The 13,664-nt window shown below is 54.4% G+C and overlaps 3 protein-coding genes across 3 annotated transcripts; 1 reads left to right on the forward strand and 2 right to left on the reverse strand.

Annotated features, from left to right (window-relative positions):
- Positions 1–1,237: 1,237 nt before the first annotated feature.
- On the reverse strand, positions 1,238–2,779 carry BDP81DRAFT_472061 (pectin lyase fold/virulence factor). The gene is made up of 3 exons (XM_060594600.1): positions 2,379–2,779; positions 2,199–2,291; positions 1,238–2,111 (listed from the first exon to the last, which is right to left on the reverse strand). The coding sequence occupies exons 1-3, from the start codon at positions 2,705–2,707 to the stop codon at positions 1,316–1,318; spliced, it is 1,218 nt and encodes a 405-aa protein (XP_060444764.1). The 5' UTR covers positions 2,708–2,779; the 3' UTR covers positions 1,238–1,315.
- Positions 2,780–3,372: 593 nt separating this feature from the next.
- On the reverse strand, positions 3,373–6,634 carry BDP81DRAFT_394796 (fungal-specific transcription factor domain-containing protein; the record flags this gene model as incomplete). The annotated part of the gene is made up of 3 exons (XM_060588003.1): positions 3,373–4,134; positions 4,223–5,540; positions 6,567–6,634. 3 exons carry the CDS (start codon positions 6,632–6,634, stop codon positions 3,373–3,375), a joined length of 2,148 nt encoding a protein of 715 aa, XP_060444765.1.
- Positions 6,635–7,794: 1,160 nt separating this feature from the next.
- BDP81DRAFT_450094 (uncharacterized protein) lies at positions 7,795–8,286 on the forward strand (the record flags this gene model as incomplete). The annotated part of the gene is made up of 2 exons (XM_060592483.1): positions 7,795–8,065; positions 8,105–8,286. 2 exons carry the CDS (start codon positions 7,795–7,797, stop codon positions 8,284–8,286), a joined length of 453 nt encoding a protein of 150 aa, XP_060444766.1.
- Positions 8,287–13,664: the final 5,378 nt, after the last annotated feature.

Raw genomic sequence — 13,664 nt, forward strand, 5'->3', positions numbered from 1 at the left:
CATTGAATGTATCAATTCGGGCGGGTGGTGCATCCCTCCGTTCGTGATTGTCAAAGGCGCATATCACCTTGCTAGTTGGACCACGGAATCAGGTTTTCCTAGCGACTGGGTTATCAAACCTACCAATAATGGATGGACGGATAATCAGACGGGTCTTGACTGGATTAAACACTTCGACAAACATACTAAGAACCAAACGAAGGGCGTCTACCGGATGCTTATTATCGACGGCCACGAGAGCCATTTATCGGCCGAATTCGACAATTACTGCAAGCAGAACAATATTATAACCGTCAGTATGCCTGCAAATTCGTCACATCTACTACAGCCATTAGATATTGCCCTTTATTCGCCTTTAAAACGCGCATATGGTGATGAAATCAACCTATTCATCAAAGCCTCCATAAACCACATCACCAAGTCGGAGTTCTTTATTGCCTTCTACCAGGCCCACAACAAAGTTTTTAATCAAGAAAACATTAGGGCTGCTTTTCAAGGCGCTGGAATTTCACCATGGAACCCAGAGCATGTCATTGAAAAGCTTGATGTACGTTTACGGACGCCTACACCTCCTGTGGCCAACCCTTCAACACCACCACCTTGGCAGTCGCAAACGCCCTCTAACCCACAACAAACCGTCTCGCAGTCCAATTTTATCAAAAGTCGGATCACTGCTCATCAAGGAAGCTCACCAATGCCAATTATTGCTGCAGTTGAGCAATTGTCAAAGGGTACGCAGGCAATGGCGCACTCAATCACTCTTTTGACTGATCGGCTTCGTACCCTTGAGGATGCGAATGTTGCACTTGGTAAGCGCCGGAGGGCTAAAAGGACGCGGGTCCAGCTTAGAGGGGCGCTTAGTATAGAGGAATCTCAGGTTTTGCTTGAAGGGAAACAAAAAGGGAAACGTCCAGCACCTCAAGAGGATGAGGAGGGGGGTCCATCAAAGAGAGCCCAGCCAGCTCGGAGACGCTATGGTGTGTGTGGCGAGACCGGTCATAATGCGCGAACCTGTTCTAAGGATACGGAATTGTCAAATGATTCGAGTAGTAATGAGGAATAGTTAATTCAATGTGTTGTGGTTATGCAATAGTAAATACCATTACGTGCATGGGAAAAAGTTCGTCGCTGACTGATATTCGTCGCTGACTGATGAACCACGTTAACGGTCGCAAATTTCATTGGCTTACTAGGTGCATAGCTTAGACATTCTATAGTATATAGAAAGACTATAAAGGTCCGAGTACATACTAGGAAAAAGAAGTCAAGAACTTGTACACAAGAAATGTTCAATCCCCCTCGCAAACACGCGCAATCAAACCTCCTGCAACGTAGTCGCCCCAATAGCCACACCACTCTTGGGAATCAAAAAGCTACTACCCATAACTCTGCCATCCGCGCCCCTAGGCCCCTTCAGAACCGACGCATCAACACTCACAAAAGACGCATTCGTCCACGCCGTCCCATCATTCCACGAGTTCCCCGTCGCCGTCACCGTCCCCACAAGACTCACCTGCGCGCTCCCCGCCGCCCCATTCCCAGCCGCCACGTTCCCCCGCATCACCGAAGACGAACTCCGCATCAAGAACCCCGTATCCCCGTTATTCCACGCCGAATTCCTCTCAAACGTCAAACTCCCGGGGTTCCCATTATCGATAAACCCCTTTTTCCAATTCCCAAACGCGATACAATTCCGCACCACGTGATCCGCCACAGGGTTCCCCGTGATCCCCAACTTGAACCCGTTGCCGTCCCCCTCAAAGGGCGCGAACCCCCACCGGTTATACCCGTTACCCCACGCGTACACCCCTTCCAGCACCACCGAAGATCCAAACATGAAGAGGTCCAGCCCGTCGTCGACGTTATCCCACAGCCGGGCGTTGCGCAGGACGTTGCCCTCGCCGGCGCCCGACTTGCACGCGAAGCCGTCGGCGCTCTCGCCGTTTTTGCGCGGGTCGCGGTTGCGGTAGGAGTCGAGGTTCGTGACGGTGTTGTTGGCCGAGGCGCCCTCGAGCTGGAAGCCGGTTTCGTAGTTGTCGTGGGTGGAGAGGTTTGTGTAGGTGTTGTGGGAGGCGTCGCGGGCGTAGATTCCGTAGGGGCCGTTGATGAGTCTTTGAGGGGTGTGTGTGTGTTAGTTGTGCTGGCTGGTTCGTGGTTTTGAGAGAGGTGGGTGATGAAGTGGAGGGGTTTTGCCATACTCTAAATCGTAAAATGCCCAGTAATTCGCATTCTGGACGTGAAAAATCCCACGCTCGGAATTAGGCAGGGCCTCATCCAACGCCTTGGGAGTTCTGATAAAGTCAGTACACACCCATGTCAGTCCATATTTCTCTTCCCCACAAACACAGCAAGCAGGAAAAGTAAGACAAGGTACTCACCCCGGCATATTCTCCCCATCAACAACAACCTTCTCCCCCGGATACGGCCTCACACTAATCGGCAGCGTCCGCGTCCCGCTCTTGGCAAACTGCACATTCGCCGTCGGCGCGTACGTGCCCCCGCGGAGGAAAATCGTGTCGCCCGCGACGGCGGCGCCGACGGCCGATTGGATGGAGCCGTACGGCGCATCGAGATTTCCCGTGCCTGTGCTCGTCCCCGTGGGCGAGACGAATATGTCGCGGGCGGTTGTGTGGTGCGCGCTGCCGACGAGGAGGAGAAGCGAGAGGAGCCCGCGCGGTGGTGGTGGGTTGGGGATGGAGGCGAGCATGGCTTTGATGAACTGGGGCTGGAGGACGGTTTGATGGCACGAGGTTATTGGGGACGAAGCAGATGATGAGGTCGACGTTGATTATTTGTCCCGTCGGAACGAGGTGTCCATCCAGCTGCTCTTACTAAACTCGATTTCTGCCAAGAAACAAGATGTTGATTGTGATCCAAGTTGGCCATTGCAAGCCGCTCCGCCCAGATCTCCCAAATGCAACAATGTTCATCATGTTGCGTGATGTGCAAGTACCTACCTATGCATACCTTACCCCTAAAATGTAACCATGTCATTCCAGCTGGACGGGGCATACCAAAAATTGGTCCCGTCTCAAAGCCCCAAGAAATCCGAACAGAACAAGGACAGAAATTCCCCCCCAATCACGGACCCCTGTCTCCATCGAATCGGGAAAGAGTACCAGTCCTCCTGTGTCCGTTGCCCCCACCTGGACTACCTCCCCGGAAGAAAATGATCCCGCAAATAAAACAAACTCGACAAGATCTCATCTCTTTTTTTCAAAAAAAAATTAAAAAATTTCAAATTGAATTCTTTTACCTGGCGGTTCACTGTATACGTCAATGGAGACGGAATAGTTTGCTTCCGTTCATCTACAACCTTTTCTGCTCCAAACCCCGCCCTCACCCCCTCCCGCTGTCACATCACCAAGACCTTCAAGTAGAAGCCCACGTATCCCAATTCTCCGCGCTAAAATCAGGCCAATACAACGCCTGCAAGTCATCATAAAACGACGCCTCCAAAAACTGCAGATCCAACACCGGCTGCGCAAGGAGCTCCTCCAACGACGGCTCCGTCAGCGCCATCCCTGCCGTTGTGGGCCCGGCCCCGGCTCTCACAGGTAGTCCACCACCCAGACCGAATTGCGACGTCATGAGCGGGCCGGATTCCGGTTCAGGCCCGAGTCCGTGCGACGGCAGTGGTTGTGGTACCCCACCATAAGAGGAAGCCTGTTCCTGCTGCGGCGGCTGCTCAGCCTCCATCCTCCCCGTCCGCTTCGCGTAAAACCTATCAAGCTCAGCCCTCATCACATCAACGTGGTGACAATACTCCTGCGCAGCGAAATTCCCCGCGTCCCGCAGCTGCGAGAGAAACCTGACCGATTCCTCAAAGGCCTCCTTGTCGTCGTTGGGCGCTGCCCCGTGGCTGTCCTGCAAGAGACTCGAGGCGGCGAGGATCGTCAGCGCGGAAAAGAGGTACTGCGTGTAAAAGTAGTCAAACGTGGCAAAGGACCCGTCGATCCACGAGTCGGTGAGGAGGCGGATCGAGTGCCGCGCGCAGCGGATGCAGGCTTCCGATAGCGTGATGGCGCTGGCAGGGACTTGGGTTTCGGGGGTCGTTGTGGTTGTGGATGGCCAGGAGGCGACTTGGGTTCGTAGGATGTGGAGTAGGATGGGGCGGGTTGCTAGGATTGCGCACTTTTGGTGGGGTGTGTTAGTAAAGACTTGTCTCTTCAAGTGTGTGTGTGTGTGTGTGTGTGTAAAGTGTGCGGATGAGGAATAATACCTGATTAAAAGACAAATGCAGCGAAATAGGCTTCGGCCCGATCCCCGCGTTATCAATCTGCAAATGGACAGGCAAATCCTCCACCCACGCCCTGAGATCCTTGAGCGCCTGCTGGACCCTCTTCGACAGCGTCGTCGCCTCGCCCTGGCTGCGCTGGCCGTAGATGGAGCGCACCGTCTTGGTAATGAGGGCCGCCAGCCGCAGGCTCGCCACGTGGTAGGCAGTATCCTCAAAGTCGGCCGCGTGCGTCCGCGCCGTCGCCGCGTCGTCCGACGACGCCTCGGAGGGCAAGTCGACGCCGACGTCGCTGTCCTGGATGGCGGTCGGGTGGCCGAGCTTGGAGGCCCAGATGCGGTCAAAGATGTACGTCGTCCAGAAGAGGCGCTTGCGGTGCTCGCGCAGGTCCGGGTCGCGCAGCTGGGATTCGGGGATGTTGAGGTGCAGGCCCATGACGATGGCCATGCGCATCGCCGTGCCGGACATGACGAAGGCGCTGTACCGGCGGTTGAGGGCCAGCGAGTAAAAGGACAGGAGCAGCATGATCTCGATCGAGTCGGTGCCGGGCCGCTCGTCGAGGACGCCGAGGACGCGCGAGGCTTTGGCGAAGTAGGGCATGCCAGGGAAGTCCTTCTCAGAGGGGATGGAGCGGGTGGAGTAGAGCTCGCCGATGGCGAAGAGGGCCCAGAGCTTGGAGCGGAGCATGAGGTCGCCCCAGGAGGGGTTGTGGATGCTCTGTTCGAGGTCGCGCATGACGGCGCTGCGGCGGACGACGTGGTACCGGCGGGCGACGTACTTGAGGGCCACCTCGACGAGGAAGCGGGAGCGCGAGGGCGTGGGCCAGGCGACGTCGGAGGACTTGACGAGGGCCATGAGCTCGGCGTCGGGGGCGTAGTTTACGCGGAGCATGTGGCGGGGTTGGGGCGCGTAAGGGTCCGAGATGACTTGGCGGAAGCGGGTGGAGAAGGCGGCGTCGGCGACCTCGCCGATGAGGATCGGGGTGCGGAAGACGTTGGCGTTGATGAACCACGGTTTCACTTCGAGTGTTGCTGTTGCTGGAGCTGCGGCCCCGGCTGCTGCTGCGGCCTCCTCCGCTGCCGCTGCCATTGCCGTGGGCTCTTCATTATCGCCTGGGTTTGCGGATGTTGGTGTCGATAGTGCCTCTCTGTTGCTAGTGTAGCTGGTATTCTGAGACGGTGTTGCTGTCGTCGTCGTTGTTGATGTCACGTCATCTAGCGGCGCACAAGTGGAGGTTGAAGCGCTCTGGGAGGCAGCTTGGCTCTTGAGACGACGGATCTCGTCCAAAAGACTGTCAATGTAACTGTAATTTTACAAACAATTTGGCATGAGCTCCTCATCATCCCGTAGTTTTATAGTAGGGGAAAGGAAGAAGAAAGATAAAGAAAAAGAAAGAAAAAAAAACCCCCAGGAAACCGTATGTATTTTGTAATTGCCCGGATTTCGTTCAAATGTCAAGTACCTTTGTCTGACCTTGACCTGTCTATTGCGGCGCGGGTACGTGCACTCGGCACCTTTTCCGGCATGCCGACAATTCTGGCAGGGCTGGTCGCCGGAGCACTTTACTTTTCGCGAATGGCATCGGCGGCAGGCGGTTGATTTGATGGGCGGAAGAGGCCCGTCGTCAAAGGGGCTTCGCCTTTCACCCCGGCTCCGGGTCTCCGTCGTGCCGCTGGGCGGGGTGCTGTTGCGAGCCGCCATGGCGGGAATGGCATTTCTCGGGGGGCGGGGGGGGGGGGGGGGCGGAAACGGATAGCGGGGGAGAAGAAGAGGTTGAAAGAGAGAGAGAGAGAAGTCAAGGCAAAAGACAAAGACAAGAAAGAAAAATGGCAAGGTTCAAGTCAAATGCATCTCTACGAAAGTGTTGCCCATGGTCAATTGACCAACAACACCCACATACGCATACCTATTGCCTACATTACTGGGACATTGCAAGTATGTGTCAGAGGGCGCCCTTTCACACACCGATGACGGCGAAATGTCAGGATGCCGAGGCGGCCAGGCTTGCCAGTTTTGTTGCTTTGTCAGATTTCACAACGCACCGGCAGCTGGCAGCGGCCCGAGCTTTCGTTTCTCTCCGGTCTCGTCGGCAAAATGACATTTTGCCGGGGATGAGTCATCCTCCCCAACCCACACCTCTCCCCGTCAAGACCCCCAGATCATCACCACTTGTTGCTTTTTGAAAGATGAGTTATAACTCTCACAAGGATACCGTGAGAATTCGGCAATTCAATACTCACATAATCATCTCATGAATAGGGAACTTGACGGGAATGTTGAGGTAGAAACCCCGCGATGATCTAAGCCGGAGCCCTCGGCCCTTACTCACACCGTGGTGAGGATTGCCGTGTTCTGCACGGGCACGGAGGTCAAGTGCTCAGAGCCCATGAGCTGCATCTTGATTGCCTCATCCTCACTCAATCGCTACAGCCGCAGATCATGCTTCAGCTAGCTCCCTCCCCCCTAAACTCTCTCTCGTCCATCTTTCTCGTGGTTCTCGTCGGCATGTATCATGTTCCCAGCAGGAGCAACCGGCAGCAGAGCAACCGACGCCAGGGAGAATGACGCCGGAGCAGCCGTCGGAGTGGGTCCGGCGGGGCTAGAGTTGACATTGGCCCAAGAGCCGGAATAAGCGGGACATCTCCCGGACGTGTGTAAGTATGGCTTCATCGCGATTTTTCTTCTTTCAAACATTTTCCCGACCGTGACGCTGCGTTTGATCGATGGAGGAATACGAGAGCGTGGAAAGGGGATGGAATGAATGGTAAGGTATTCTCCCGAGGGAGGGACTCTTGTTCTTGTTCTACGGGTATACCTACCTACCCCGATATAAGCGTAGACATATCCGCCATGCCAAGGTATACCTACCTATATCGAATCACGATTATCGACCGCCTCTCCTGTATCTGTATTCCGGAGGGTGGGGGTTGGTGTCAAAGTGAATCTCGTGTTACAACATGTCTACGAGAAAAACCACGAAACGGGAGGATGGGGGAGGCGGGAAGCAATTTGAACACCATTATAACGAGAGCGAGGGGGCAAGAAAAAGAAAAAGAAAATAACACAGACCGAGTTTGGATCCGGGGTTATCTCATATTCAGGTCATGTCTAGCTAGCATAGCTCACGGCGTGCACGCGAGTGTTGTGGAGGAGGAGCTTTACTCCTTGGTCTCGTGGTTTCAAGCCATGACGCTGCCTCACGACATGTCTTCAGTCCAGCCCATCGTGCAACAAACGCCCACTCGATGTACTGTTACGAAATCAGTCCTTGAGCCCTTGTAATTGATCTAATTCTTCAATGTACCGCATTTGTTAGCCCCAAAGTCACGTTGGAAACGTAAAGTACGCCTTTACCAATCCCCCTCGGGAATTGGATTCCGCGTAGCCTCCGTCGCTGTTCGTCAGCGACAAACCACATCACCACATCACCACGAAACAGCACACCAATCCCAAGCACTCAGTCGCAGAAAGCCTATATAACATCCCACCCCCTATCTCAATTCCAACCGGAAATGTCGAGAACCTCCAAAAGACATCATCCCAAGATCAAAGACAAAATGGCACACGCACTCATCCTCGGCGCCTCGGGCATCTCAGGCTGGTCCCTCCTCAACCAAGCCAGGACATACCCCACGCCCACGACCTTTGTCCGCATCACCGGCACCACGAACCGGGCATTGACCCTCGAGGAGGCGCGGCTGCCTACTGATGACCCCCGTTTGGCGATCGTATCTGGGATCGATTTCACGAGGGGCGTGGACGATGTCGCGGCGGTGATGAGGGAGACGATTCCTGACAAGGAGACTGTTTCTCACGTCTCTTACACGGGTACGTGAGCAGAAACTTACACGCTTTGCATACTACAAGAAAGGGTGGGTGGGTTTGTTCTGGCATCTGAATTTTCTAACAGCGTCGGGGGGATGATGCAACCTACACGAGCACCAACGGTCCCGCGGACCAAACCGCAGCAGCCAACAACACGGTCCCCCGCTTGGTCCAGTGGTCTCAAGGCCCGTGCCACTTGTGTAAGGCGCCCTGGAGTGCCCTGAGTCTGGTCGTAGAACACCTCATGTTGCACGCCGCACGCCGCACGCCGTACTTCCATCGGCAGTTGGGAGTCGGGACGCGACCCTCTCGGCTCAGGGACGACGGGGGAGCACCCGACACGGCTTCGGGGCAATCTTGCCACGGCAGTGAGAGGAAAGAAGAAAAAATGTCAAGGTGGGGGAATCATTCGGGATGCGCTCAGGACTGCGCTGCATGCAAACCATTCATGTCAAGGGGGTTGTTGGGGAGGTTATGCCATCTCGAGTGTGTGTGTAAGTCGGTCGCAGTCGAGGGCGACGTCCGTGTGTCCGTGACTGTCGGGTCGAGGTGGCGGGGTGTCGTCCAAAGTTGGGTGGGCGACGGAGACGAACACTACCGTCATTGTAAGGTGGCGCCCGTGCTCTGTAATCCTTGCAAAGTACCGTGTACTTACACAAGTCGCAGGTACTTGGTGCCACCAAACCCACTGGAAATGCACAGCTGTGGAGTCAGTGCAGGCGCCGTTGCAGCAACCTACGGACGCCCCAAGTTTATTTTGACGTCCTGGAATGTCACCCAGACCATTGTGGAATAGCCATAGCTTCAATCCCATGGCGGATGATCCAGAGCAATCTGAGCCCCGGCTTGTCTTTTGCGTTTCAAGCAACTTGGGCACTTCCCACTTGCGCAAGTAAACACCGCGCCTGTCACTACATTCCAGCCACGTGTGGTTTCCCAAACAACTGCAGCAGACAGCGGGGCATTTCACACTGGCTCGCAAAGTGACCGGGTTCGCAGCACTTGTGACAAATGTCCGGCAAGCTCCGAGGATCAACAGGACTATTTCGCTCATCAGCTTCTCGTTTCAGTGAGATTGAAGGAAACATGGGGGGCTTACGTCATGGTCGAAAGACATTCATTCTCCCCAACCATCATCGAGTAGCGGTATTTGCAAAGTACCTCGGTATCCGGGAATCGATGCACAGCGATGTAGAGATATTGATTGCTGCGAACGACTTTGGCAATCTCTGCGCCGGTTATCACACTCCACTCGGAAGCAACGTGGTCGAGGTTGCTCAAAAAGTTCCGGGGTGTAAGCCATGTCCACAACGACGTGGTACATTTCTGGAACCAAACTGATCTTGGCCTCGTGGACTCCGAGAGTTCTTGGTATACGCAAGTACTCTTTCAGGTCCTCTGTTCTCCTGAATGAGGCCTCGGTGCTGAAACGTAGATCCATAATGTTGCCTCTGATTCCCACCTCACAGACGTCGCAGAATGAAAACCTATTGTACACAAATTGATTGAGGACTGCGCTATCGATCAATCTGTGTGCCCTGTACTCGCCGAATTTGCGACGAATCTTGACGGTCATTGTAAAGTCCTCTGCCGCGGATGGCTGCGGCCCAAATGCCTTTGACGAGACCTTCAACGGAGTTCCGCCCGAGGGTAGGCGACGTGACGGAGTATCGGCTGAGGACAGCGGGAGCGACTGGCGTGATGGCTCTAACGGTGATGGCTGAAAAGGTTGATGGTGGCTCTCTTGGCAATCTCTCCCCAGTCAATTCATGTGGTGTTTTTTTCTCCACTCAGGCCATGCCTCATACGGTCACACTTCACATTGAGACAACTCTGCAAGCCCTGTGTGGAGATGAAAATGATTCTTCTCAGTCTCTCGGTGAGTGCCGCGTGTCCTCCATCCCCCTCCGTATCAAGTTATACCTCAAGGGTTGCCTCTGATGTTGCTGGCGAATGGGAATAATCAATTAAATTTGGCGTGTTCGTGTCCTCCGCCGACGTGAACTTTGCCGTCAACGCCGCAGGAAAGTCGGGCGAAGAAGCTGCTAGCTACTGCTGCTCCTCGGGCGTCTCTCTTGCATCGGCCAACCATGACTGCGACTTCTCAGGCTCGATCTGCATCGGTTCTGGCTCTGAAAGAGGTACCGAAGCGTTCCGAAAGACTGGAGATTGCGAGTTCATGTTCTCATCCATATGTATTGCCTTCGAATTATTCGGGTCGGGCTTTTTCGGCCTACCACGACGTTTCTTCTCCGGCTCGTTCATCCCCTGTCCCGCTTTGATCGGACCTGTCTGTACCATCTGCTTGGACAAACCTGTCCCAACCACGACCACCGCCCCTCATTCTCTCAAAGGCGTCGACAAGCTTGGTCCCAACTGTTAGAGAAGAATGGCCTGAAGAGGCTTTGGGCGTCTGCATGGCTTCGTCTTCTCTCGCCCCAGCTTCCATCGCATCCTTCTCCCGAGGCACATCCACGGCTTGTTGGCTTTCGCCAGGGTTCGACCCGCCGACAGGCGATGGCACTGATGATGCCCCAGTCGGATGAGGCTCGGCCTGACTGCTCGACTCCATATTCTCGTCATCAACGCACTGCGTCGAATCTTTTCCCCCAGCACCCCATCTTGACTGTTTTCTCTGCTTTCTTCGTGCTCTCGGGGGAGCCGTGGGCTGGCATTTCTCACACGTCGTCTGAGCCTGAGCCAAGGCTGAGGCCCAAGCAGGTTCGGCACTTGCGAATCCCTTGGAAATGTCAAACATTCGCTTTGTTGTTAACGATTGGCACATCGACGACCAGGCGGTATGGCGTTGATCCTTGATGCCCTCATTCTTACAGTTTCTCGATAGCCTCGCAAGGGAATGTTTCATGCGCTTCAGCACATTTTCCACATCGCAGAGCATTGGCGCACTGGTCTTTGAAGTGGCCAGGTTCAGAGCAACGTACGCAGAAATACGGTACCGAGCAGATGTCAACCGCACTGGATAGGAAGAACAGTTAGTGATATGCCCTCCTCCTCGCGCAACTTGGCCAACGCTATGGAGATGACTTTCACAGCCGTGACCTTTGATCCGCTCAAGTAAACCCATCCACGACAGAGACGGAGAGCATCTTTCTCATCAGTGAGAGTCAAGACAAGTCCTCCCAAAAGTCCTCGCGCTGTGGACAATCTTGACCGAATTTCTTGCCCCCAAGCTTGATTTCGGTCAGGAATTTTGTTGAACTCTTCTCTCGACATCCTGAGGCCGTGGACTTCGACATAGTAGTTTTCAGGAACTTGTACAAGTTTACCGAGACCGAATGCCTGGCAGACACTGTCTGCACGGGCGTAGATATCACTCACAGCCTTGTCGTCTTTGCAGAAGAGCTTGACCACGTTTCGATCGACACGAGCACCAAGAACGGAATCCCAGCACGACTGGTCATGGTCACTGGCCCCGTCATCCGGGGCGTTGTTGACGGCCCCTCTGATCTGTTGCTGGGCGCTCCCTTTCGGTTTGCGTTCCCGTTCTCGTATAGTGGCCACAATCTACATGATCTGGCTTGGCTGTAGGGCTTTTGCTTCCTCGAGGTACTCAGGCGGTCCCATCATCTTGAACCTGGCAGTGGGAGGCTCGCGAAAGGCATGCCTTTTGGCAGGCTTCAACTCTTGACGAATAGTCTTCAGGACCTCTCCCATCCCCAGAGGACCATCTTGGGAAGGTCCTTGGAGGAGCGTCCTCAGCTGTGGGATCGATGAGAGTTGGCTCTGGTAGAGATCCACCAGACTCTGTACGACGCTTACAGTGACCTCTTCAGTCCCAAGCAACATTTGTAGCTCCTTTATCATGTGCTTGAGATTCTCGGCTCGTGACGTCTTCGTGGGCGGAGGGGACTGGCTTCGATGCGCGGGCGTGGACGTGGGCGCGGGCGCGGGCGCGGGTCCTGGCGTTGGCCCTGTCGGTGGTAAGACACTGGTCGAATCTATCGAGGTTGAAAGAGGTAGGTTAGTTCTGCGAACTTGAACAGAAAAAAGAAAAGACTTCCAAAACTGCGCACAACATTCCGTGACTTGCTAGAGACCAAAGGCCTTACCTGCCGCGGAAGAAGATGGAGTGTATACGCGTCCCCTCTGAGCATCGGGCTGGTCATGGTCCGATTCGGAAGGCGGCCGTTGACGCTTTAAGCCTCTGCTTAAAGTTTTTAAAATTCTTTAACTAGGCCATCTTCTAGAGTTTGGTGTCTTTCGTCAGGGATGTGTGTAGAGTAAAACTGGCGTTCTTGTCGGCGAGTGAAGTGACGCAAAGGCCTTGAATGTATCATGAGCCAGAAAAAGAGGGATTGAGGAACGAGGCAGAATGGTACATGGCAGTAGGTGTCAAGGAGAAATCTGTGTCGATTTGAGAGGAAAGTTGCAAGCTGGATACCCAACCGAATGGTATGGGTACCTCCCCTATTACCTTGCCTCCCTGCCAACCAGCTCGGTGGTGATTGCAGATTCTGCGAGAATTTGCTAATTGAATTCGACGTGGGAAAGCTGCGCTGTGCAATCTCCCCCATCCCTGCAAGAGGGAAGTCACCAGACAACCCGCACTGAAGACGAAGGAGGCACTCGGCTTCCTGGAAGGTCTGACCGTCCGAAGAGTAAGTACCGTGTCATCATCGCATAACTGGAAAATTAGAGAGAGAAAACCATGCAAGTCACGGGTACTTTGTGAGAAAACAATGTCCGGTGTGAGGTTTGAAAAAGAAAAGAGGCGCAGGGACCCGGGACCCAGGACTGAAAGAGATAGCTTTGCTTGCTCAATGTAACAGTTTCCGTGGGCCGCCAAGGGTCGTCGTCGTCGTCGTCGTTGTCGGGATTGCGATGGATGGAAAAGCTTTTTTACACTTTGGAATTACGTACGTGGCTCAACGTTCACGGTTGGCAGCGGGCTGGAACTTGGAGGGGGCCATGGCGCCAAGGTCCCCTCGACCTTGCCCCCCTGTACGCCTTGAAAAGGGACCCATGGAGTGCGGACTCATGGTTCATGAGTAATAGGGTGGTTGGTGATTCAAGACGGTGCAGTGGATATCACCGAATCTAGACTTGAGACCCTGGAACAAATAGACCTGGCGAAACCGCGGCACTGGTGAGACCTGTCGCCTGGCGGCCTGCCCCTGCATGAAGAATGATAAGGAAGGATCCTAGACACACAAGTTGGTTCCATCATTGGGAGCCAAAACTCCAGGCACTTCGGTTGCCATACCGACAATGTGCCAGTCGTGTCGTGCTCAGGTAGATTAGGGGGCTCCATCTTGTACGGACACAGTTACAGTAGCAGGTCCTTTATCCGCCTTTTAGAATTATCCCTCGGGTCTGGGCCCGGGTTGGTGACTATTTTGGTCTTGGCCTGTATCCGTAGATGTCCGCCAATGGTACACTATTGAAATTTTGGAACGATTAGGGAGTGGGGAGCGCATGGCGGACGCCGCACGCGTGACGCCGGACTGAACTCTCCTCCTTCAGAAGCATCACTAATTACTCCATGTCCGTACCTTGCAATTTATTCGTCGGCTGACATGTCGAAACCTTGTGGTATCTGTAATGGGACCAACCGTGGACTCGTGGACTATCTCCACGCGAC

This window comes from Colletotrichum phormii (assembly GCF_030913505.1).
Source record: "Colletotrichum phormii strain CBS 102054 chromosome Unknown BDP81scaffold_11, whole genome shotgun sequence".
Taxonomy (NCBI): Eukaryota; Fungi; Ascomycota; class Sordariomycetes; order Glomerellales; family Glomerellaceae; genus Colletotrichum; species Colletotrichum phormii.